This window comes from Castor canadensis, chromosome 8 (genome assembly GCF_047511655.1).
Source record: "Castor canadensis chromosome 8, mCasCan1.hap1v2, whole genome shotgun sequence".
Taxonomy (NCBI): domain Eukaryota; kingdom Metazoa; phylum Chordata; class Mammalia; order Rodentia; family Castoridae; genus Castor; species Castor canadensis.
In genome coordinates, this window is record NC_133393.1 from 28,214,938 (window position 1) to 28,238,119 (window position 23,182).

The following is a 23,182-nucleotide window of genomic DNA, read 5'->3' on the forward strand; positions in this document are numbered from 1 at the left end:
TTTAGCCTGGGAAAGTAAATAGAAAAAGCAATTACTTATTCCTTTTACTCACTCTTCTGATTACTTTTTTCTTGTCTTTGGGAAAATAACATTCGTGGAATCCATTTGTTATTTCAGGTGGTGAGGCTGGGACTTGGAATGCAGAGTTCTCCACAAAGAGGGAGATTGCTAAAGAAATGAAGTCTCTTGAAGAAGTACCTAGAAAACTGAATGGTGATGTTACTCAGGTGCCCAATTGTGGAGATACCTGTGACAATGAAGGCAAGTTGGAAAGGCAACGGGTCAATGCTTCAGCAGAGAGACCCTATGTCTGTGATGAATGTGGAAAAAGCTTCACCCAGAATTCCATCCTTATTGAGCACCAGAGAACACACACAGGTGAGAAACCTTACGAATGTGATGAGTGTGGTCGGGCCTTCAGCCAGCGGTCAGGCCTGTTCCAGCACCAGAGACTCCACACTGGGGAGAAGCGCTACCAGTGCAGAGTTTGTGGCAAAGCCTTCAGCCAGAACGCTGGGCTTTTCCATCACCTCAGAATTCACAGTGGGGAAAAACCCTTCCAGTGTGATCAATGCAGGAAGAGTTTTAGTCGACGTTCTGTCCTCATTAAGCATCAGAGAATTCACACTGGAGAGAGACCTTATGAATGTGAAGATTGTGGCAAGAATTTTATCTACCACTGCAACCTCATCCAGCATCGGAAAGTCCACCTTGTGACTGAATCAAGCTAGCTCCTTCAAATGGGTAGGACAAAATTTCTTGAAGTCAGACCTCTAGACAAAGATAGCAAAGGTACTATTTCTTACTTAGTCTCTGAGAGGACAATAATAGTTTAATTTTACAGCATAGAATGTTACAGGGAAAGCCATTGAAAATGTTCTTAGTGTTATGCTAAAAGAAGTATAATAATAATCTTAAGTACATTCATCAAGTTCTCCGTAGTCAATGATATCCACAGCTTTATTTAGTGTTGAATATTGCTTTTTTGTGTTGTCTTCATAATAATATATACTGTAGACCTAGTCTTACACATAAATGTGAAAGAAGTTTTTCTGAGTGTTCTTTCAGTTCACATAAAACATGATAATTTGCTTTGTTGTGTTTTTGTTTTTTTTTTTTTCAGTACTGGGATTGGAACTCAGGGTTTCATGCTAGCGAGGCAGCTGCTTGATCCATGCCTCCAACCTTTTTGCTCTGTTATTTTAATGACAGGATCTCACTTTTTGCTCAGGCTTGGATCCTGATCCTCCTTTTTAATCTCCCTGCTTTCACTAGGATGACAGGAGTACACCACGACGCCTAGCTTTTTTTCCTTTGAGGTAGGGTCTTGAAAATTTTTATGGCTGGACTGGACTAGAAACTGGGATCCTCCGGATCTGTGCCTCTCAAGTAGCTCTCATTACAGGCATGAGCCACTTGGGAGAAGATGAAATTTGCTTTTTAATTTATAAAAGGGGACACATGAATCCTCCCACTCAAGTATATAAAGGGCTTCTCCTTATAGATTTTTGGTAATTTATCTGTCAGTCAGAAATTAAGGAATTGAAGCAGCCATATGTTACTAGAATTTCAGTGGCTAGTCATAATTAATTTTTCATGATTTTATATTTTTGTGTGTGTGGTGCTGGGAATCTAATCCAGGGCCTCATACATGCTGAGCACACACTCTCCTACTAAGTCATATTCCCAGCCAGCTTATGATTTTAAATTTGTGCAGAGACCAGAAAACTTAGCTAAAATTTTGCAGTCTCACTTCAGATATTTGTTTTGAAAATATTGGGCTCATTGCATTTTTTCCTGTGGCACAAAATGAATGTTTTTAGATTTTACCTTTTCCTTCATTTAATCTTTTGTATGGAAAAGTTCAAATAAAGAGTGCAATCGGTTTTCCATGTAGATTGCTTTTTATAACTTTCACACTTTTGCATTTCCTATTGATCATCACCTAGGTCATATGTAAACAACTTTCTTTCTCTTAACATTGATTAATATTTACAAAGGTATACCAGGCCCAGGAGACAAAGAAATAGAAAACCCGTGGTACTAGCAATCTGGTTTGGAAGACCAAATACACAACAGGTAGCATAAGAATAATATTATCATGCTAAAGAACTGTAAAGATCACTTCTGCATGTTCTTATTTGACAGGAAAAGAAGGCTCTGGGAAGTAATTGTGTAAGATCATACAGCCACTTAATAGCAGAGCTGGAGCTAGAATCCAATCTCCTAATTCTGAGTAAAATGTTCTTTCTGCAAAGCCACTGGAATCATTGTAGAACCATTAGAATACAGAACTTTACAGGATGTATAAGTCATTGAGACTTACCACATCTGTGTTTCTCTAAGGGCACATCTCTATTTAATTTACAATGGAGTCTAGAAGGATTCCTTCCACTTATCCCTTGTTTGAAGCACTTTATTTACTTTTGTAATGATCATATTTTTTTTACTTCTAAAATTTAATTTAGATGGGACTTTCTTTTCTTTTTTGACAGTATTGAGGCTTGAATTCAAGGCCTCAGGCTTGCTAGACAAGCACTCTACCACTTGAGTCACTCTGCCAGCACAAGTTGGGTCTGTTTAAAAAAGCAAATTCTTTCTTTACCTGGCTCAAAAATTAAGACAATATATTTTCCCCCTTATAGGTGGCCATTTTACTAGTTTCTTGTGTATTTTCAGAGTTTCTTTATAGATGTACAATCTTGCTTCCTCCATTATAAAAAAAGATGGAATATTATTTATACTCTTTTACAACTTGCTATTTTCATAAAATAGTATAGTCTTTAGAAATTTCCATGTCATAACAAAGAGAAATTCCTTTCTCTTTTTATAGGGGAATAATATTTCATTTGTTGGTACTCCACAGTTTAACACACCTGTGGATGAAAAAATACCATTATTTAAAAATGTTACGTATTTGGTTTTATTCTTCTTCCTCAAATTTAATCAAGTCAAATTCTTTCTATTCAAAATCAAACAGTTTTCTTAATAGTTAGGAAACAGGGTTTGAGCAGCTAAAATTGTATATAATTCTAGAGAGAAATGGAAAAGTGATGGGTGATATATTTCAGTTTAGTGTGTTTAGTTTTATCATATATTCTTAGACCTAATGTTTTAAACTATTTGTGTACTACTTGTGGCTAATGGTGGGTATTATAAAAAATCTTAAATTTTCTTTGGGAGGAGATCAGGAGAACTGCAGCTGGAGGCCAGCCTGAGCAAAAAGTTCACAAGACTCCATCTCAACCAATGGCTGGGTGTGGTGGTATGTGCCTGTCATTCCAGTTCTACAGGAGGTATAAATAGGAGGATCATGGTTCAGTTCAGCCCAGGGCTATCTCAAAAATAATGCAAAAAGAGCTGGGACATTGCTCAAGTGGTGAGTGCTTGCCTAGCAGACATGGGGTCCTGACTTCAACCCCCTGTACTGCCAAAAAAAATCTTAAATTTCCTCTAGAAAATATTTTATTTTCCCTTTTTTTTGTTTATTCATATGTGCATACAATGTTTGGGTTTATTGTACCTTGAAGTTAAATTATTTCTAAATGCTGGGGACGGGGTGTGGTGGCACATGCCTGTAACTCCAGATACTCTGGAGGCAAAGGTAGGAGGATTACAGTCTGAGGCTAGCCAGGGCAAAAGTGGGAGACTATCTGAAAAGCAAACGAAAAGCAAAAATGAGGATGTAGATCAAGTAGTAGAGTACTTGGTAGGTGAGTGGAAGGCACTGAGTTCAATTCCCAGTACCACCAAAAGAACAAATGCATATAGATTTTAGAGTGAAGATGAGGAAAAAATGTAGTAGACTTCTTTTTTTTTTGGTGGCACTGGGGTTTGAACTCAGGGCTTCATACTTGCTAGGCATGCACTTTACCACCTGAGCCAATTTACCAGTCCTGTAGTAGACTTCTGAATGAAGTAAAATCAACTACTTAAGTAAATATGTATTCCATACAGTTATTAATATTCAGAACTGATAAATATCTTAACTATGTTGAAGTAACATGTTTGAATAATTCCATTATATCTGGTCTTAAAAGGTTTAAAATATGAACAGATCAGGCTTTTAAAGAGTATGTTTCTAATGGACTGATTATTTTACACTTGCAATTGAACATTAAATTTTGGTTTATTTTGTGCTTTCTTTTATAGCTTCTTAAAATTTTTCATTTTTCCCAACAGCTAGTAAAATACTAAGAAACAAAAGGTGTTATTAATGCTATAGAGACAGATATACTCTGGTACCATGTAATGATACCATGATTAAAATGACATTTCACCAAATTACCTCCATTGTTGTCTGTTACTAATTGTACTAATTCTCTTATGCCAATTATTTTTTATCTAGGATACACATTCCTCATTTGTTGAGAAATAATGTGTGACTTAACTGATAGACAATAGCATGAAAACCTTGACTGCTTCTGTGATTATTCAAGTTCAAGTTCTTCCTGGCCAGAGGTTCTTAGTTGTCTCCCTTTCACATTTATAAATTTCCCTCATTTATGTCTTCTTTTCCCACCGTGGTTCCTTTTACTCAGCCCATGAAATCTCTAGCCTTGGTTTCCTTTCATGTGTTCCTTGGATCAGAGTACCCCTTTTTTCAGGTCTGAAAGAGCAGAGTTTTCAACGTTCTGTGTCAGAACCATGTTTAGGAAATATTAATTCAAATCCAACTAAATAAGCTTATCAGTTATTGAGGATAGTCCAGCACCCCTTGATATTCAAGATGTGGACATTGTATATCAAAAATAGGTTGAAATTCTTGCAACCAAAACCTGCCTAGTGCCTTGAAAGCTCTCTTGTCACTATAATTTTGATTTCAAGATCAGGGCTCCAGGAATATCAATTCTCTATTTACACACAAAGTATAAACATGGAAATTACTCCTGTTTTCTATATCTGATGATACTTTTTCTTTTAAAAACAATTATAATTTGTAGGGGAAGATTGTTTTATACTTTTCCAAAGAAACAAAAATTATCTTTGAGGAGATTTTAAAGTAAAAGTGCATATGAAGTCAAAGTATTATAAAACATGAAATATCTTTTGCTGAAGATATTTAAAAAATATATACCAGTATACTTGTATCCTTGGTTAAAGGTTGAGCTAGTAATTGAGAGAAAAGTAGATCCTCTGCAGAGGGACAGGAAGGGCAGAGGAAAATGTTTTAAACAGGGGAAACTGGATGAGATGAGGCCCATCCAAGATATACTCAAGAACCAGGAGTTTTCTAGTTTGGCTGTATCACAGAGTTCCTTCTGGAAGTATGGGAGTAGGAGATAGCAGGTGGGTGCCACATTGAGAGGGCCTAGAACACTTTTCCAATGTTTAATCTTTGGTTAGAGAATATTGCCTTTAAAAAGAGATTTTTGAAATTTAACCTATTTTCACACCTGTATGAGAACAGTGAAACCCAAACTACTTGAGCATTTGTAGTGATCTTTCTATTGCTGTTATTATTACTATTATTATTGTTATTGTACTGGGGATTGAACTGAGGGCTTTGTGCTAGGCAGGAGCTCTACCACGCCTCCATCTCCCCCTTTTCTTGGTTGTTTATTTTTGAGATTAAAAACTTGCTTCATGCCCAGGCCATCCTGGACCTGGGTCCTCCTATTTGTGCTTCCCACATAGCTGGGAATGACAGGCACACTACCATGACTAGCCATTAGTTGAGATGGGGTCTTAGGAACTTTTTGCCTGGGCTGGCTTCAAACCATGATCCTCCCAATCTCTGCCTCCCAGGTAGGTAGGATATTTGACTTGAGCCATTGTACTTGGCCTGATCTTTCTATTTTTGATCACATTGAGTTTTTTTTTTTTAACAGAACGATGATCAAAGAACATTGTGACTTATATGTAACTTCATGAACACTTAGACTTGGAGCCTTAAGACACATTTTAAGGATCTATAATCAACAGCAACAACAAATGGGAGGAAAGAAACAAAGGAAAAACAAAACATGAGAACATAAAAAAGAATCAGACAAAAGGCAAAATTAGAGGCTAAAACTCTGGATTTAGTCAACAAATGGTGAGCAAAGAAAAGGAAAATAAAAAGATAGCTGCAGGGAACAGTGTGTTAATCAAGAAATTTGCTGTATTTTCAGAATACTTAAATAGAAATCTCTCCTCTCAGCTGATTCAAGTGTCGTAGGTACTGCTGTCTTAAGCAATGGAAATAAGAGTCACTGCCCTTCACTTCTCACACTTTTTTTTAATTCATTTATTCACATGTGCGTACATTGTTTGGGTCATTTCTCCCCCCTGTCCCCCTCCCCAACCCTCTCTCCCCTTCCCTCTCACTTCCAGGCAGAACCTGTTCTGCACTTATCTTTAATTTTGTGGAAGAGAAGACATAAGCATAATAAGGAAGACAAAGCATTTTTGCTAGTTAAGGATAGTTATACAGAGAGATTCCTAGCATTGCTTTCATGTACAAATGACTTTTCACACTTTTTAGTACTTTCCATAAAAAGGAGAGTAGGCAGAAGAGTATAATCTGTACTTTGGATCCACCCCCGGTTTTCCATGTGTACTACCAACTGTGTAGTGATAAAATCTCTAATTTTTGATATATACCTACCAGTACAGGTTTTCTAGATCCCATAGACTGACTAAATCAGTTTTTGAGGCAGGTTTGGGAATTTGCATTTTTAACTAGCATATCAGTGCTTCTCAGACATAGTTATTGTCCAATCTGGGAAACTTGTGTGTAAAAGGGAGGGTAATTACACTCACATAATAGGCATAACCCATGATGTATAGCCCACCTTCTAATGATTTTTGCAATAGACAATATCCTTTAAATTGAATGCTAAGGCAGAACATATACCAATTGTTCACCACCTTCCTGGTTTGAAATCCCCAATAACAGATCTACTGGACTAAGTAAGAAAGAGGAGGATGATATATCTACAAAAACAGAACAAAAGGATTTAACCCCCCACCCCCCAAAGTAAACCCACTAGAAATAGAAGTAAGTGTTTCTTAGAAGAATCTTGGGAACTATGGTGTCCTCAGGAGAAAGGTGAGGAGATTACACTAAAGTTAGGATTTTCCAAATGAACTTCAGTGCTGAAATCTTTGTCTACCTTGCATTTGATACCTAATGCTTGCTGCATTTTTAATCCATCCTTCTAAGCATATTATTTAACCTCGATTGTGATTATTTTCTTCCTTTACGTCTTTGCATTAAAATTGTTGAAAATCCTGTTGTGTATCACATTCAGTTCAGTTTCTCCATTCTAAATTATTACTTCCAACTTCCCTAACCCTGACCTATCACAAAGTCAGGACAATATAAGTCTGGGGCCATCATTGAGCCTATATATACATATATATCTATATATATTATGCATAATATATATATAATTTAGCCATATACATATATAAACTATTGAGCAAAATTTTATTAGATTGATCAGAGAACAAATAAATGGTTCTATTTTGTGAAACAACTTAAATCCACAGGGCAGGGGAGTTTTATCAAATTAATACCCAATTAGGCTGGGCACACTAACTCACACCTGTAATCCCAGCCACTTGGGAGGCAGAGATATGAGGATTGAGGCTTGAAGCCAACTGGAACTAAAAAGTTGTCCCTCTATCTCAAAGAACAAACTGGGTGTAGTAGTGTATGTCTGTAATCCCAGGATTGCAGCCTGAGGCCAGGCAAAAAATGTGCTATCCTATCTGAAAAATAGCAAGCAAAAAGGCTGGAGGTGTGCTTCAAGTGATAGAGCACTTGCCTAGTAAGTGTAAGTTCCTGAATTCAATCTCCAGTACTGTCCAAAAAAAATTAGTGCCCAATTACAAACCCACCTTTTACTATAATCTGTTGTGAAGCATTTGGAACTTACATATGCACAGTTTTTTTAAGCTCAAAAAGCATTTTCACATTTTTTTCTTTGATCCCTGTCATTCTGTGGGCTACTTATTGTCTATTTTCTATAGATAGAAAGCTATGAAAGATGAAGATTTGCCTAATGTTACAAAACAGTAAGTCCGAGTACTAACTGGAATCCAGATTCCTACAGTGGACAGGGTTCAGCAATCTAGATCAAACTTCTCAATTATTAAAACCCACCAGCTTCTATGAATTCCTAGAAAAGAGACTGAAGAGCTAAAGACCTGTAAAAAGAGTGCCTATTGTATACACAAAACTATGCATATGCAATAATAGCTTATCAATTTTTGAAAAATATAGTCAGGTAGCTATACGTATCAAAGTCATAAAGGAGGATTCTGTGTAAAGACTGAGATCATTTCTCTTGCCATACAAAGTGGATTTTTTTTCTTCCCAGAATCATGAAAGAGTATGCATTTTCCCCACTGGCTGAGTACCATGACTAGTACTGGAAACTGCCTTATGTTTTATCTCAGCAGTTTCTAACTAAAATGCAGTGATTGGTTTATGATTAAATTGACTAATTTCTCTTCCTTTTTGGATACTTTATTTCCATAGAATGCAATTTATTTTTTCATTTGTGTATTTCAAAGTTTCCACTAAGAGAAGAAAATTTTCTGGCTTCTCAAGGAAACCTCCAAACTGCCTTTTTGTTTCCAAGCCTAATTAGTAGCTATTCAGTTTACTTAAATGAAAATGTACATTTATGTACAATGCAATGTGAGTGGATACAAGGATTACAAAGTGATTCCTGCTGTTTATAAATCTACATTACAGTATATAATACTAGTAAGTGCATTTATTTTGAAAGTCCTTTCAATTAAAATATTAAATGATCTGATATGTCATAGTGGCAGTGCATGGGTAGTTACATCTTTCAGCCTGAGGACAGGTTCCTATCATGCTATGTGAAATGACTAAAACAGGACTGGAAATTCTGCTGGTTTGAAGCACCAGCGGGCAGAATTTGGAGGACAACAGCAGATGGATATGGAGTGTGTGTGGAAATCCTAGAAAAGAGAAAAATAAGAGGAATATCAAATTTTATATATAAACTCCAGTCAAATCCCCCCTTGATCCCTGAAACACTCACACACATAGATTTCAAATACCTCAGCCAGGGGTAAGGTAACAACTGAGGTTTCTGCTGCCATGCACCACAAGAGTGATAGTTTAAAGTTATATACTTATATACCTGTTAAAAAGACAAAACTCATTACTCTTTGGAAGAACATAACCAAATCCAGAGACTCTATAATATACACCCCTTTCCAGGCTTCAATTCAAAATTAATGTATGAAGAAACAGGAAATGGTGATTCATTTTCAAAAGAAAATAGAAACTGCCTGTAATAAAGTTTATCACTTGTAAAGTGTTAAAATCCGCATGGAAACCAATTTCTTTGGAATCCATCAGTTAACAAATATATTGAGCACACAGTAGATGTTAGCATCTAATTGTTAACACCTACTTGATAGGGGGTCCTTTGTCTTAAGGAATATACATTCTGGGGGGTGAACTACAACAGAATTGATAATGTCAACTTACTGATAAGTGCTCTAAAGAAAATGGGATGATTTAGTCACAACTGGAGTGTGGCTAAAGGTTGTCTTAGGATAACTAGGAAATATTTGTCTCTTTGAGGAGCTTAATAATGGATGATCTCACAAATTTATTTTAAGTATAGACAACTTTAAGAAGCAATATATTGAGCTGACAGAGTGGCTCATGTATTAGATCACCTGCCCAGCAAAAAAAAGATATATCAGTATATTGAAGGCCAAAATAATTAAAAACCAACAAAATCATTGGTTTTCAAACTGTTCCCCAGAACCTTAAGTAACTTCTGAGATGTTACTTGACACTCAGCCATGAGTTAGTCAAGCATAGTCCTGGGCATCCAACCCCCTTTGCTACACATGGACAAAATCATCTCCTTTTTTTATTTTCCTGTTTCTTATGTTGAAACTCCTAGAGTTCTTTTACTGGTTTAAGCAAAAAAGGAGGGAGAAGGGATTTAAATCTAGTGGCTCAATCCTTTGTTTCATAAGTTTAAAAAATAGACTCAGGTTAGGTGACTTGTTCAGGTTACTTTCTAGATAGAAACAAGATAAGGGCCGAATAATTGAAGCCCCTTAATTCCCAGTCTAGAGTTTTTCCTTGTTAACTCTGCCCCCACACTCATTAACTGTGGCTAATGATTCTTCTCCTTTAGTGTTTTCTTGGGTTTCTATTGCCTTTTATGTTTGATTCCTTCACATAATAAACTCCTTTCTTATCTTGGTGCAATAACTTTTAAAAACATATGCTACATTTGTCCTTATTTCAATATATGTACAACGTGTCTGAATGTTTGAATCTCTCCAAATTCATGTTTGAACCTAATCACCAATGTGATGGTGTTAGGAGGTGGGAATTTTGTGAGGTACCATCACAGATAGGATTATTGCCCTTATAAAAGGCTCCAGAGAGCAGCTTCAACATTCTAGTATGTGAAGCCGCTATTTATGAGGAGTGAACACTAACCAGACACCAAATTGTCCGGCACTTTGATCTTAGACTTGCCAGTCTCTAAAACTATGAGAAATAAGTATTTTCTGTTAGTTGGCTTTCTATTGCTATAAAAATATGCCTGAGGCTGAGACTTATTAAATGCTGGTGGAGATAATGAGAAATTGGATCATTCATACATTGCTGCTGGGAATGTGAAATGGTACAGATATTATGGAAAATACTTTGGTAATTTATTTTAAAACAACAATAAACTAAAGCATGCAACAACCATATGACCCACTCTTACGCATTTATCCCAAAAAATGAAGAATTGTATCCACACAAAACCTGTACATTGTTTACATCAGCTTTATTTCTAATATTCTCAAACTGGAAACAACCCAGATGTCCTTCAATAGTAATGGTTAAACAAACAGTGGTATATCTATATCATAGAATACAAAAGCATGATAAAAACAAATGAACCATTAATAAACAGAACAATCTGAATGATTCTTTAGATAATTATTTTAAGTGGAAAAAATAAGCCAAAAAAGAATAGACACTATATGAGTCCATTTATATAACATTCTTCTTTTTTTTTTTTTTTAAGAGACTCTTTCTATGTAGCCCCGGCTGGCTTGGAACTCAGGATCCTCCTGTCTCAGCCTTCTCAGTAGTGGGATTACAGGCGTGTATTACTATGTCCAGCTTACAACATTCTCAAACTGACAAAATTATAGAAGTAGAGAAAAAAGTTGTAGTTTTCAGGGTTAATAAAGGATAAAGTTAAAAGGGAGGTGAATATGTTTATAAAAGGAATTTCTGCACTTGGTGATGGAGACATTCTGTACTCCTCCATCATTTATAAACTTTCATAAGCTTTGTGATTGTATCAATGTAAATATTCAATGAAACAATATTTCATTCTGTAAGATGTTACTAATAGTGGAAACTTGGTAAAGATTAAATAGAATCTTTCTACATTATTTCTTACAACTTCCTGTGAATTTATAATTATCTCGAAATAAAATTTAAGCAAAAGTGGAGTATATTTGTAACATGGAAAATTATATCGAATTTAAGTTTGTGTCAATAAATCAAAAAAGTTTATGCCCATAAAAAAAATTTTTGATTCTGAAATAAGAAAACTTAGGGTCAATTGATTAACAACCTTAATTCTATCTGTAACCTTAATCCCTCATTGTCATGCAACATACTATGTTCATAGGTTTGGGGAATTAGGATACAGACATCTTTGGAAGATTATTATTCTGCTTTTCAAGGTACTATACTATAAAAATGTCAGTCACTCCACAGAAGTATATTGAGATTTTAAAAATTTTTCATAGCTGCTTAATAGTCTATTGGGTAAATACATCATGGTTTATAATTAGTCCCTGAGTGATGAATACTGCTTTGTTTCCAATCTGTAGCTTGAATGCCTCAATGAATAATCTTGTGTGTATATCATTTTATATTTTGGTCAATGTATCCTTGAGATTGATTTCCAGAAGTGGTATTATAGGAACAAAGGGTAAATTTGTATGTGAATTTGCTACATTAGTTTCCTACATAAGAGCTGTACCATTTTACATTTCCATCAGAAATGAGAATTCCTCTTTCCTCAAAAATAGTTTGTGCTGTCAAATTTTGACAGCCAGATAAAATTTTCTTCTCAACTTTTAGCTCTTTGTGAATTAGGGATACTAGCCTTTGTCTGTGATATGTTGTAAAGCTTTCCAGGGTCACTTGTCTTTTAACATTCCTTATGGTGTTTTTGACAAACATTTTATTTTTATGTAGCCAGAGTTATCATTTTTATTGATTTTTGGATTTTAAATCATGATTAGATGTTACTCACGTTTTCTTCTAACTTGTTAAAAGGCATATTTAAAAACTTTTAGATCTCAGATCTATTTGGAATTTATTCTGATTGTGACATGTGGTGGGAGATATGAATACAATTTTACCTTTGACCAATTAATTGGCTATCAGTTGTTCTAATACAACTTCTTTTTTAAGTCCTTCTTTCCCTATTGATACGCAACCAACTTCAGCATTTACTAGATATTCATACAACACATACTTGCATCTATTTCTGTTCTGTTGATAAACCAGTATCATACTGTAATTATTACTGAGCCTAGGTCTGAAAACTCATCTCCAAGAAAAGCCAAAGTCCAATGTCTGAGAGCGGAGTGTTGGGGAGAAAGAACAACTTTGTCTGTGGTGGAAGAATGGAGAATCAGCTTCTAAAGGGAGGAGGTGTTGAGGGGTTACAGATTTAGAAAAGGATTAATGAAAGACAGACATAGGCTAATAAAGGGAATGAGTATCAGTGACTTCTAGGTATAGAGGGGCTCTTCAGGAACCTCTTTTCACTTCTTTCATGGTATGGTGTTTCTGACCATGGTAGTGTGTAGGTGTCTTTAACCATGAAGTGGAAGGGGCATTAGATAAGTCTAGTTGAGGTCAAGTTAACTTGAGTTAATTAACCTACAATATTAATTTTGTATTATAGTTTTGGTCCAGACATTTCTCAAATAATTAACATGCCTACATGAATAGATGAATAGAATCTGACACAAAGGTTAAGGCAGCAAAGGGGAAGGACACAATATGAAGTCAGAAATGCCAAGCCTTTTCATTGTGTTCCACCTGGGGGTTGGGAGGAGAGTGCTAGGAACTGATTATTCTGGAAAATTCCATGCAGGGAGCGAAGATGGATCACCTTCAGGAGCCCTGATGCCAGAATATTCATCTCCCAGGAGAAAGACTATCTATATATGCATATTTCCTGGCTTTTGTTTCATGATTTCTGTAACTTCTGATACTGCTATGAGCAAGGCAGAGACAGATTTGAGAATTTCTCACCAGTTTTGAACAAAAGTAAATTCATTTTTCCATTTTTCTATATATTATGTCATTTTTATCTTAATGTGGGAGTGTGTTCTTTCTGATACAGAACCAGGCCTTATTGGAGAAATGGATGGGGGAGTAGGGTGTAGAGGCCCAGGTAACAGCTCACATCCAGGGCATTTCATTTCATTGGACAAGGTTTTCCTTGGCAACCATGATATATTCTAGTAGCTAGTAAGACTGTCCTTCACTATCGTTCTTTTTAGGGTTTTACTATTTTTATTTTTCCAGTTGAAACTTATAATTAGTTTGCCTAATTCTAAGGCAGTATTTGATATTTTTATTGGAATATAGTGATTGTATACACATTTAGGGAGGACTGACCTCCTTAGCTTTCTATCCAAGAATAGCATATTGCTTTCCCTTTAAGTTTACACTTGGCCTTTCTGGAGTGTTTTAAAGTTTTCCCCCAAACAAATGTTTCTTCATTATTAATTTTTTTTCTTTTATTGCTGCTATTGTAAATATGGTTCCTTTTTTCACTGTATCTTCAAATACATGATATGATGTCAAGTTTATATCCCACCTTACTAAATTATCTTTTAAATACTGTTTTCCCATTGAATTCCGTGGTTTTTCAGATGTACAATCACATCACAGCACACCAAAGGGCACTTCAAGAGAATCGCTGACGATGAGAAGGCCAGCAGAAACCAGCAGGTTCGGCCTTGAGAAGTCTCTGTTGAAGAGGTCCCTTCATCATGGCGAAGCGTTGTTGGGCCGGCATGGACCTCGGGAGAGCATCCTTTTAAAACATCTCCAATCTCAGATACCGAAACCCAAATAAACGTGAGAGTGATGGATGAGAGTTCCTTATCTTCAGAATAACTCTACAAGCCCTTCCTCAGGCCGGGAGAAGTGGGGAAAACGCCACGTAAAGGCGCAATGGAGAAAGGTAACTAATTCCGTTTCCCCGCAGGCTTGAGAATTCTCGCCCTTTGTCTTGCGTAGGCGCGCGTGAAAACCACCGAGTCGAAAGCCCCGCCTACTCTGTCCTAGAGCTGCCACGGAAGTGCGTCTCGTGGGCGGAGCGAGCCGGCCCTCCATACGCGCCACTTCCGGCCTTTGTGGGTCTCGCTCTGTGGGTTCCGGTTCCTGTATCGTCGAGTCTTTGGCCCTTCGTCGGTGCTTGTCCGCTGCGGCGGTGGGTGAGCAGCCTGTGCTTCCAACACGGCGGCGGGAGGGCGGGGATCGCTGAGCTTGCTCGCCCTGGGCCGCGCACGCCCGTGCGGGGCGGCCGGTCCTCCTCTGCCCAGCGGTCCAGCGGGAACTTCTCCCAGAGGCCCTCGGCCGGCCCCTAGGAGGGTGGTCCGAGCTGGCGGTGAGAGGCTCCTCCGGCCTCTGCAGTGAGTTGGACTTTTCTCCCCGTAACTCCCCGGCTTGTCTTAGGTCTCCGGCCGTGATCTTCGTGTTCGGCGCTTCTCGACATTTTGGATTCTAGGTCACACTTTGCCTGACTTACCTTACTTTAAACTTACACTCAGAGCTCGAAGGTAGAAGAAAGGTATAACGAAACGAGTAACTTCTCCAGCCTTTTTACTTTATAATTGAAGAATGAAGGGTGTAGAGAGATTAAGTCCCGGAAGAAGGAACTTACTGTGACTGTTGTTTTTATGATTTTTGTGGTTTCCACCAGGCATCAGACATTTAAAAATTGATGAAAAGTAACTAATAAAGGATATTCTAACCTTTTAATCTACTCATTCTAAATGTTTTATTCCATTTAATTGTCCTTTACTTTAGGACTAAATGGAAATACGTTTCCTACCAAGACATACTCTCCTCCTTAAAGTCCTTGGCACATTTTCCTTAATCTTTCCCTTTAAAATATTTTCTATCAAAGTATTTCCCTGAGTATATAATAAGTTAACCTGGGATCAGGCTTTCAAAGGACATACTTCTTAGAATTTGCAGTTTTTGTTCATAGTAAGTTGTGTTAGCAATGATGGCTTATCCCTCAGGTCCACTCCGAAAGAAACTTTGCAAGGGAGATATTAATTAAATAGAGCGTTTGCGTAGCTATGATGGAATCTACTTGGGATATCCAGGCCCACAAGGACCAGGATGAACTTTTGGAAATAAAGATGGAGGAGGAGGAGGAAGAAGATAAACATATCACTGGACAAGATAGGAACCTACAAAAGAACAATGCGCATAGCAGAGAGGTCTTCCGACAGTACTTCAGACAATTCTGCTATCAGGAAACATCTGGACCCCGGGAGGCTTTGAGCCGACTCCGGGAGCTTTGCCATCAGTGGCTGAGGCCAGAGACCCACACCAAAGAACAGATCCTAGAGCTGCTGGTGCTAGAGCAGTTCCTGACCATCCTGCCAGAGGAGCTCCAAGCCTGGGTGCAGGAGCAGTATCCAGAGAGTGGGGAGGAAGTGGTGACTGTGCTGGAGGATTTAGAGAGAGAGCTTGATGAGCCAGGAGACCAGGTAAGAAAAAAAAATGATTTTTTTTTTTTTTTTTAAGAAAAGATAAATTGTGGATTTCTGGGCCAGAATGAAGCATAGTATTATTTCACAAAGCATGTTAGCACTTGGGTTCATCAGAAAAGAACCTGAGTTTTATAAAATATTATTGAATGTGGTTCTAGCTTTATTATTTATTTATTTTTTTAATTTAACACAGGATTTCACTGTGTAGCCTAGGCTGGACTGGGCTTGAACTCCTTATCCTCCTGCCTCAGGCTCTTGAATGTTGGAATTAGAAGCATGTGCTACTATGCCTGGTAGTCCCAACTTACTTATATCTTTTCTGCAAAGGGACTGTGTACTAAGCTAAATTCCAGCAGTAGGGAGCCTGAGTTACATAGCCAGACCCTGTTTAAGAAAACCAATGGCTAGGGATGTAGCTCGGTGGTAGAGTTCTTGCCAAGCAAGGCCGAGGCTCTGGATTTGATCTACAGCACTGACAAAAAAGAAGGAAAGAAAGAGCGTCAGAGAAAGAAATATGGTTTTGTATTTAAAGAAAGAAAGAAAAATATATGGTTTCATATTTATATTCACTGTCCTGACTATTAAAAAATTAAAAGATGGAGAAATCAAAGTCACTATCTCAGTGAGATATACAAGATATATGTGAGATATCTAAGATATACAAGATATGTAAGCGAGATATACAAGATAATGTAAAAGAGATAGTAAAAGAGAAATTATGTAGAACCTTTGTGGGTTTTGTTTTCTTTTAACAGTGATGTAAGACTATGGTTCTCAACCAGTGGGAATTTTGTGCCCCACAGGGCATTTGGCAATGTCTTCGGAAACTTTTTTGGTTGTCGTAACTGAGGTAGGTGCTACTGTTGTATAGTGGGTAGAGGGCAGGGATGATGCACGGGACAACCTCAGACAACAACAAATTATCTGACTCAAGATGTCACTGTAGACAAGCCTAGGAAACCTAGGTATAGAGAGTATGAGGCAGTAAATTAATAAAACATCTGGCATTAGGGTATACCATAGAGTGGAGAAGGAATATATGACAAAAAGAAGTTTGAAATAGGGTTACGAAAGTGTGACTACAAAGGATGAATCGTCTGAACTAAGAATTAAGTAGAAATGATGACATAAGATCTATAAGGAAGGAAGAATCAGTGGAGAACTCTTTACTGAGCAGTCTGTTGAAGGCTAAGCTCTAGGGATTTAAGTTTGAAAGAGTCATGTAATGAAGACACAACTAACAGAATTAAAGACTGTAGGGGATCATTAAGCAGGTATTTGCTGAATACTTGTTTTGTACCAGGTAATGTCATGGGCACCTGGAATACAGTGAAAATGGATACAAAGTTGCTGCACACATGTAGAATCTAGTCTAATTGCAAACATATACGATGTTAGGTGGTAATAAATTCTGTTAAAAACAACAAGGCAGAAAAAAAGAAATAGTGAAGAAAATGGTCAGGGATGTTGACCATCAACAGATGGTCAGGGAAGGCTTTTCAGATAGACTGACGTATACAAAAGATATTTAAAGCATTTAGGCAGAGGAAATAGTAAACATGTCTAAAGGTGAGGATATGCTTGTCATGGTGGAGAAGTGCTTATCAAGGAGAAGATGAAATGAAATAGTTACAGGGAAATTGCATAATGTAGGGACTTGCAGACCATTATAAAGACTTTACATTTTATTCTGAGTTAGAAAGTATGGAGAGTTTTGAAGGAAGGAGGGATACAATCTGACTTAGATTTAAAAATGATCTGGCTGCTATATTGAAAAAGTTCTACAGTAGAGTTGGGAGTAGGAGGGGGACATATAGGTCAAGGTAACATTATAAAAGTCATTTAACTATAAACTGAAATCCAGACAAGAGACATTGGTGAGATAGACTAAGATAGTAGCAGTAGAAGTGAGAAGATGTGATTGGATTCCTCATGTGTTTTTGAAGGTAAAGCTTGGGATGTGAGACAAAGTGAATTAAGGATATGCCAGAGGGATTTTTGTTTGTTTTGTTTTTTTAATCTGAACAGGAAGAATGAATTTGTCATTCAGAGAGATAATAAAGACTGGGAAAGAAGTAGGCGTGAGGTGGAGGAACAGGAATCAAGAGGTAGGTTTTGGACATGTTAAATTTTCAGATTCCTGTTAGAATCCACATGGAAAAGTTGAGCAAGCAACTGAATATAGTAAGTTAGAATTCAGGAGTATGGTCTGTACTGAAAATATAACTGGGACTTCTCAGAATATGGGTAATATTTAAAGACATGAGATAGTGAGCTCATCACTGGAAACTGAAGAGTAGTCAGGGAGGTGAAAAGAGAACCATAAGAAAGACAAGGATTCCCAAGTGCAGGCCAGAGTAATTTGGTTTTAAACATGTTGAGTTTGTATTGCCAGCTGGTCCTTTTTCTAAAAACATGCCTATGACACTTAATAAAGACCTAGCCAGAAATCCAGGGATACAACGCATAACTGATTGTATTGGCCTCTTTTTTGTCTTTTTTTTCCTCTGTCTCTCAAAATGTATCATCTTTCTCTGTACGAATCTGCAGATTCTGGCTCCTATTCTGGAGATAGAGGTTACAAAATGAAACTGTCAGGGAATTAGAGGCAGTGTAAGTGATTTCTTATTTACAAAATTTGAGGAATGGGGGAAGTAATTTGAAGGGAATAGAGGAGTAATTTGAGGGCCTATGATATGTTGGCCTATGCCTGGTACCTTACATTCATGATACTGTATAATCTCAAAGTAAGCAGCCCACAGTCATTGAGCTCTAAACTAGTAAACAGAGTAAGTAATCATTTTTATTTCAAAGCTCTAGTTTTTACAGAATCATCCTGGGGAAACTTACTGTTTCAAATATGCAAGAGGAAATAGACCTGTGGAGGAATAGGAAGCACAGAGTAGCTGAAAATGCTAAATAAATGAGTTAATTGAGGGAATGAGGGTCAGAGGAAGGAATGGGATTGAAGACATAAGTAGAAATGTGAATTTTAGGAAAAGAAAGTAATTTCCTCTAAGATAGAAGAAAAGATGAAGGTGGAGTATATGAAAGAGAAATGATTTTTGAACTGACTGTGATTGTGGATAAATAGGAAATAAGATTATCTTCCTAGAGAGAAGTGGGAAGGAACCTCACGAAATAGCTTCTACAATTATGGAAGAGATTTCTCTTTCCCTTTCTTTTGTCTTGCATACTTTCTTTTTTTTTTCCTTTGTGATCCTCCCACCTCAGATTCCTGAGTAGCTGGGACTAGGGGTCTACTGACCATTCTTTTTTCTTTATCATTTCTCTGTATTATTGCCTTTATATATCCCTTTATTTTATATCTCATTTTATTTTCTCCTAACTTATTTTTTCCTCCTTGCTGCCTCTTTATCTTCCTTTCCTTCTCTTTTTTGTTTATTCTTTCTTTCCCTTTTCTAGTAAACTGTTAGCAGTGGAGGGGGAATTAATTCTAGTCAGAAAAGTAAGGTTCCTCAGAAGAGATGATACTTACATTGGCCAGAATGGGTAGAATTATGGCAGGCTGATATCTGGGAAGAAGCTGTCTGGGAAAAAGATCAGGTTTAAGCAAGCTAGGTGCCACTGCCATGAACAGTGTACTCTTTTTGTTTTCTGTTACTAGAGTTCATCTGTATCTCATTTTCCTCGGATCAAGGCCTACACTGAAGAACAAGAAGATTTCTTCCAGGAGCTGAAACCTCTAGGAATAGAACAAGAACCCAGTATGTCTTTCCAGTCCATGAAAGGCAAGCTAAAGTGTGAATCTTCAGAACTTGAAGCTCAGGAAGAGCAAGGTAAAGAAGGGAGACTCATTTTGAGAGGAAGTGGAAGACAGGGCTAACACAGGACATTAGGCAGTGCTGTTTTTGATCATTAAAGTCACAAAAGCCTCTCCAGGAGTCTCATGCTCATGCTTAGGCTCTCAGCTGACCTGGATTGTCACTTGTCCATTTTTTCCCCCTTTTGTGGTATTTCAGATCAACCTAGAACTTTGTGCATGCTAGGCAAGCACTGTACCTCTATGTGACAGTCCCCACCCCTTTTATTTTTATATTGATATTTTTCTAAATTCTAGTGTTCTTTATTTGATCATTTAATTTAGTCCTTCTGATAATTTCCTTTAAATTGATCTCTGCTGTTTCTAGCCTTTGGCTTTCTAAACAATACTACTGTTTTCTACTATTACTTCTTCAGTAAATAAACTTTTGTCTCACAATGTCTACATCTAACTCACAGATAGTTCAAGAAAAAAAATATGTAGCTGTACTGATGAAAAGAAGGAATAATAAAGCGAATGTAGCAAAATTAACGGTTGATGAATGGATGAAAGACCCTCTACCTTCCTTATCACTAATTTCTCTAATTTTTTTTTCATGTAAGTTTTTTGAATAGGTGAGAATTCACATGGATTAAAAACAAAAATTTAAAATTTATCCAGTGAGTAGTTTCTGTACTATTCAGTTCTTCTAGCCATCTATCCTCCCCCAACTCTGAAATAAGTTATCCCCATTATTACTTTCTTGTGTATCCTTTTAGAGGTTTTTTTTATATTATACATTTTCATATTGAAACAAACATATTTTTCTTCTCTGTCACTACGATAGTAGACTCTTGCATTGTTTATTTTAACAGCTATTTAGTATTTAAAAAGTATGGAAAACCACACAATAAAGTTAGGTAGTCCCCTACTAATGACAAATAGCGCTTCACAGTGCCTGTGGTAGCACATGCCCATAATCCCAGCACTTGGGAAATTTAGGTAGTAGAATTTGGAGTCTGATACTAGCCTGGGCTCCATAGCAAGACACACTCAAAAACCGAAAACAAGCCAGGCACCAGTGGTTCATGCCTGTAATCCTAGCTACTTGGGAGGCTGAGATTAGGAGGATCATGGATTGAAGCCATCCTGAGCAAATACTTCACAAGACCCCAGCTCCAAAAATAATCAGAACAAAATGGACTAGAGGTATGGCTCAAGTGGTAGAGCACCTGCTTTTTAAGTATGAAGCCCTCAGTTTAACCCCCCAGTCCCACCCAAAAAAAAAAAGAGACAGTAAGCAGAAATATTACTTCAATGAATTACTGTGTGTAAGTGTAATTTGTAGCTCAAATTCCTATATGTGGAACTATGTTAGAAGTTAACTGTAGTTATAATTTTTGTATGTATGGAACCATTATGTCAAAAGTTGTATATAGTTGTAATTTTGATCTAATCCATAAAGGTTTGGATCAGTTCACACTTTCACCACCAATATTTGACACCCATTTTGTGAGCATGGTGTTACATTGAAGTGATGGGCAAATCTGATGGATGAAAAATAACATCTCAGTACATTTAAAATTTGCCTTTACCCTGATTATGAAGTAGAGATCTTTTCCTGTGTTTAAGAACTATTGTTTTTCTTGGAAACCATCAGTTTTTTCTTTGCCTAGTTTTCCCTTCGGTTATTGATCTCTTCCTTAACAGTTTTGAAGTGCTTTATATACTAAGTTCATACTGTAATGCCATTTTGTAGCTATGCAGAAACTCTAGGTTCTTATGTTGTCATTTAAATAATTTTATGTTGCCTAATGAAGCTGCTGTTTGCTATCACTGCAAACTAGGTAACATAATAATCTTTTTGTAGTTTCAGATATTGAGACTAGAAATGAGTACAGAAATTTAACTCTAAAACAAGAAGTTTCTGAAGGAATGGAACCAGATGGGAATATATGTAGCAAATTTGAAAATGATATACCCCAGTCTACTCAGTATGGAGAAACTCATGAACCTGAAGAGGAGCCTTCTGGATACTCCAGGGAAGATAAACAACCTATATGTGATAAAAATGAAGTGAATTTGACTAAGAGCTCAGAGCATGCTGAACACCAGAGAATCTGTCCAGGAGAAAAATCTTATGAGTGTGATAACTGTGGGAAAACTTTTAGTCAGCACTCACGCCTCATAGAACATAAGAGAATCCATACTGGAGACAGGCCCTTCAAATGTGAAGAATGTGGAAAAACTTTCCGTTGGAGAACTGTGCTTATTCGACACAAAGTAGTACACACTGGAGAGAAACCGTACAAGTGTAATGAGTGTGGCAGGGCCTTTGGCCAGTGGTCAGCTCTTAATCAACATCAGAGACTTCACTCAGGAGAAAAACACTACCATTGTAATGAATGTGGCAAAGCCTTTCGGCAGAAAGCAGGCCTCTTTCACCATCTCAAGAGCCACAGAAGAAACAGACCTTATCAATGTCTTCAGTGTAATAAAAGTTTTAATCGGCGTTCCACACTTACTCAACATCAAGGAGTTCATACTGGTGCAAAGCCCTATGAGTGCAATGAGTGTGGAAAAGCCTTTGTTTATAACTCATCTCTTGTTTCCCACCAAGAGATCCATCACAAAGAGAAATGCCATCAATGTAAGGAATGTGGGAAATCTTTCAGTCATAGTGGCCTTATTCAGCATCAGAGGATTCGCACTGGAGAGAAACCCTACAAATGTGATGTATGTGAAAAAGCTTTTATTCAAAGGACGAGTCTTACAGAACATCAGCGAATTCACACAGGAGAGAGACCGTATAAATGTGATAAGTGTGAAAAAGCCTTTTCTCAAAAATCAGTCCTCACAGAGCATCAGCGAATACACACAGGAGAGAGGCCCTGCAAGTGTGATGAGTGTGGGAATACCTTCCAAGGAATCACCAGCCTCATTCAGCATCAGAGAATCCACACTGGGGAAAAGCCCTACAAATGTGATGAATGTGGCAAGGCTTTCAGACAGAGGTCAGATAACATCAGATAACATTAGTAAACATCAGAGAATCCATAATAGAGGTGGTTTCTATAAATGTAAAGAGTGTGGGGAATTGTTCAGGCAAAACTCAGCTCTTACTCAACATCAGACTGTCCACAAAGGAAGAAAATCTGTTTCTCTGTGATGACTACAGGGAAGCTATCTCACAGAGTGCAGACTGGAGAGAAATACTAGCTTTGTAAATGATTCAGGGTAAAACTTGAGTCATTGTTCCTATATGGAAAACTCAACTATTTAATGAGAACCTACTGTGTGCAGCCCATTGCATTGTTGCTATGGAGAACAAGAAACAACACCAGATTTCTTTTCTCAGAGCATTTACAGCCTAGTTTGGGAGATGTAAAACCCATATGTATAGTTAAATTAGACTACAGAACAGTAAAATTGGTGTTCAATATGGTTTAGAATTAAGTGTTACTTGGTAAACAATAAGTGCTATAAATTCTGAGGACAGATTACTTTTGCCTAATGTGGTCAGGAAAGGTTTTATTGAAAATGCAGATTTTGTTTTGTTTTTGTGGTATGGGGGATTATACCAGGGCTTTGTCTAGCCGGGCAAAGTACTCTTTATCACCTGAACCATGACCCAGCTCTGAAAATATGGGT

At 37.2% G+C, this 23,182-nt stretch overlaps 2 protein-coding genes across 9 annotated transcripts in view; both read left to right on the forward strand.

Moving 5' to 3' along the window:
- Zscan23 (zinc finger and SCAN domain containing 23) overlaps window positions 1-23,182 on the forward strand; it is a 32,062-nt gene that overhangs the window by 2,466 nt on the left and 6,414 nt on the right. For 4 of the 8 annotated variants that reach the window (XM_074082673.1, XM_020177024.2, XM_074082672.1 and 1 more), the window contains one exon: window positions 118-8,975. In XM_074082673.1, the coding sequence (XP_073938774.1) occupies window positions 118-731 (614 nt within the window). In that variant the 3' untranslated portion in view covers window positions 732-8,975. Of the gene's footprint in view, window positions 1-117; window positions 8,976-13,908; window positions 14,476-23,182 lie in introns of those variants that run through there. The other 4 variants (XR_012450704.1, XR_012450705.1, XR_012450703.1 and 1 more) reach the window with 4 other exon arrangements.
- Zscan12 (zinc finger and SCAN domain containing 12) lies at window positions 14,488-23,034 on the forward strand. The gene is given in 4 exon segments (XM_074082664.1): window positions 14,488-15,765; window positions 19,397-19,568; window positions 21,402-22,537; window positions 22,539-23,034. Coding segments are annotated over 4 exon segments (1,887 nt in total). The 5' UTR covers window positions 14,488-15,348; the 3' UTR covers window positions 22,701-23,034.